General features: G+C 55.5%; 1 protein-coding gene across 1 annotated transcript in view; it reads left to right on the forward strand.

Moving 5' to 3' along the window:
* The window catches only part of Tbc1d17 (TBC1 domain family member 17), a 23,117-nt gene that overhangs the window by 6,778 nt on the left and 14,565 nt on the right, over positions 1-1,774 (forward strand). Inside the window, exons 14-17 of the mRNA XM_010640876.3 lie at positions 1,171-1,268; positions 1,368-1,484; positions 1,600-1,686; positions 1,755-1,770. Coding sequence (XP_010639178.1) covers positions 1,171-1,268; positions 1,368-1,484; positions 1,600-1,686; positions 1,755-1,770 — 318 coding nt within the window. The remainder of the gene's footprint in view (positions 1-1,170; positions 1,269-1,367; positions 1,485-1,599; positions 1,687-1,754; positions 1,771-1,774) is intronic.

The raw sequence follows: 1,774 nt of genomic DNA on the forward strand, positions 1-1,774 counted from the left end.
CACACACACACACACACACACACACACACACACACACAAAGAAAAACAAGAAACTGGTTCCCTGGCTCTGGGGCTGCCGCATTCCAGTTGTATACTTTTTTCATGACTTGTTCAATATAAAAAAAGAAGTGCTGGGAATTCAGATTAAGAAAAAGAAACACTGGTCAGGTGTGGTGGGCACACCTGTGATCCTTGCACTTGAGAAGCTGAAGCACGAAGATTGCCACGGCCAGCTTGGGCTACATAGTGAATTCAAGGCCGGCCTCAACTACAGAGACCTTGCCTCAAAGAAAAGTAAAAGGCATGGACAAGAAGAAAGGTCTAGGACTGCACTGGGGAGGGAGATGACAAATATGTGGCCTCGTGTCATCGATGAGAAAACCAGCTGAGTCTTAGCATGGTTAAAAAAGCAAAAACAGGCCGGGAATTTAGCTCAGTGGCACTGTGCCAGCCTCACAAGTGCAAGGTCCTGAGTTTGATCCCTGGTACTGGAAAAACAAAAACAAAAAAACGTGTCACTTCCAGGACACCAGGCAGAGCTGCCTGTCACTAAGTCTTCTGAAACATCGCTCGTCTGAGAGCAGGCCATGCTGTCCATCCAAGGATGCACTCATTTAACCTGACCCGCAGGCCTTGCAGGCCCCATTTCACACCCTGATGCATATCTTAAGGATTTTTGTTTTGTTTTGTTTTGTTTTGTTTTTTGAGACAGGGTCTCACTGTATAGTCAAGACTGACCTGGAACTCAATATGTAGCCCAGGCTGGTCTCGAACTCACAGCGATACTCCTGCCTCAGCCTCCCAAGTGCTGGGATCATGCCCGGCCTGTTTTAAGGATTTTCAAGGAGCAAACCTTTGTCCAGGACAGCACTTGTTTCACAGCTTTTGAGCCCTGTGTCCACCCATACAGCTGCTTTTCCAGAGTTCTTGTAGCAGCTAACAAGTGGGCCAGCCATGTATCTGGGGGTCTGGTGCCCTCGGGGGCTGGGGATCTGTGCTCCTGGTTTTGGTCCTGTATCCCTGGGCCGGAGAGAGAGAGATGTGCAGCTTGCACACTTTTCGTGAGCGTGACAGGCAGGGCAGGAGAGGTCCTAGGTGGGTCACTTCTCAAGAGGCTGAGGACTGGGGGTACCCTGCTGTAGGCCCAGGTGCTGAACTGTTTACCTCCAGATTCCCAGGACTCTGGCTCTCTCTGCTTCTGCTTCCGGTGGCTGCTCATCTGGTTCAAGAGGGAATTCCCCTTCCCAGACATCCTCCGGCTGTGGGAGGTGGGCACGTTGAGGGGCGGCCCAGAGGAGGGAGACTGGGCTGGTTGGGGGCCGGAGGGTAGATGGGGGACTATGGGCTGATTGCTCCTGAGTCCCCAGGTGCTGTGGACGGGGCTTCCGGGTCCCAATCTGCACCTGCTGGTGGCCTGCGCCATCCTGGACATGGAGCGGGACACCCTCATGCTGTCGGGCTTTGGCTCCAACGAGATCCTGAAGGTGAGCTCCCCGCCCACACTAGCCGTGACGTTCGAGGCGGGACTGCAAGGTGTTACGGTCCCTTGCCCTGGCCTCTCCATGTCCGACCCGTCCTGTCCCCGCTGCCCGCCCGCAGCACATCAACGAGCTGACCATGAAGCTGAGCGTGGAGGACGTGTTGACGCGCGCCGAGGTGCTGTACCGGCAGCTCGCCGCCTGCCTGGTGAGTCCCGGTCCCTCCCTGCAGCCCCGCCCCGCGCCCAGGGCGTCTCTGACCCTGCTCGTCCCCAGGAGCTGCCCCACAACGTGCA

The sequence above is a fragment of the Fukomys damarensis genome, unplaced genomic scaffold (genome assembly GCF_012274545.1).
Source record: "Fukomys damarensis isolate Sample0158 unplaced genomic scaffold, DMR_v1.0_HiC HiC_scaffold_19, whole genome shotgun sequence".
Classification (NCBI taxonomy): domain Eukaryota; kingdom Metazoa; phylum Chordata; class Mammalia; order Rodentia; family Bathyergidae; genus Fukomys; species Fukomys damarensis.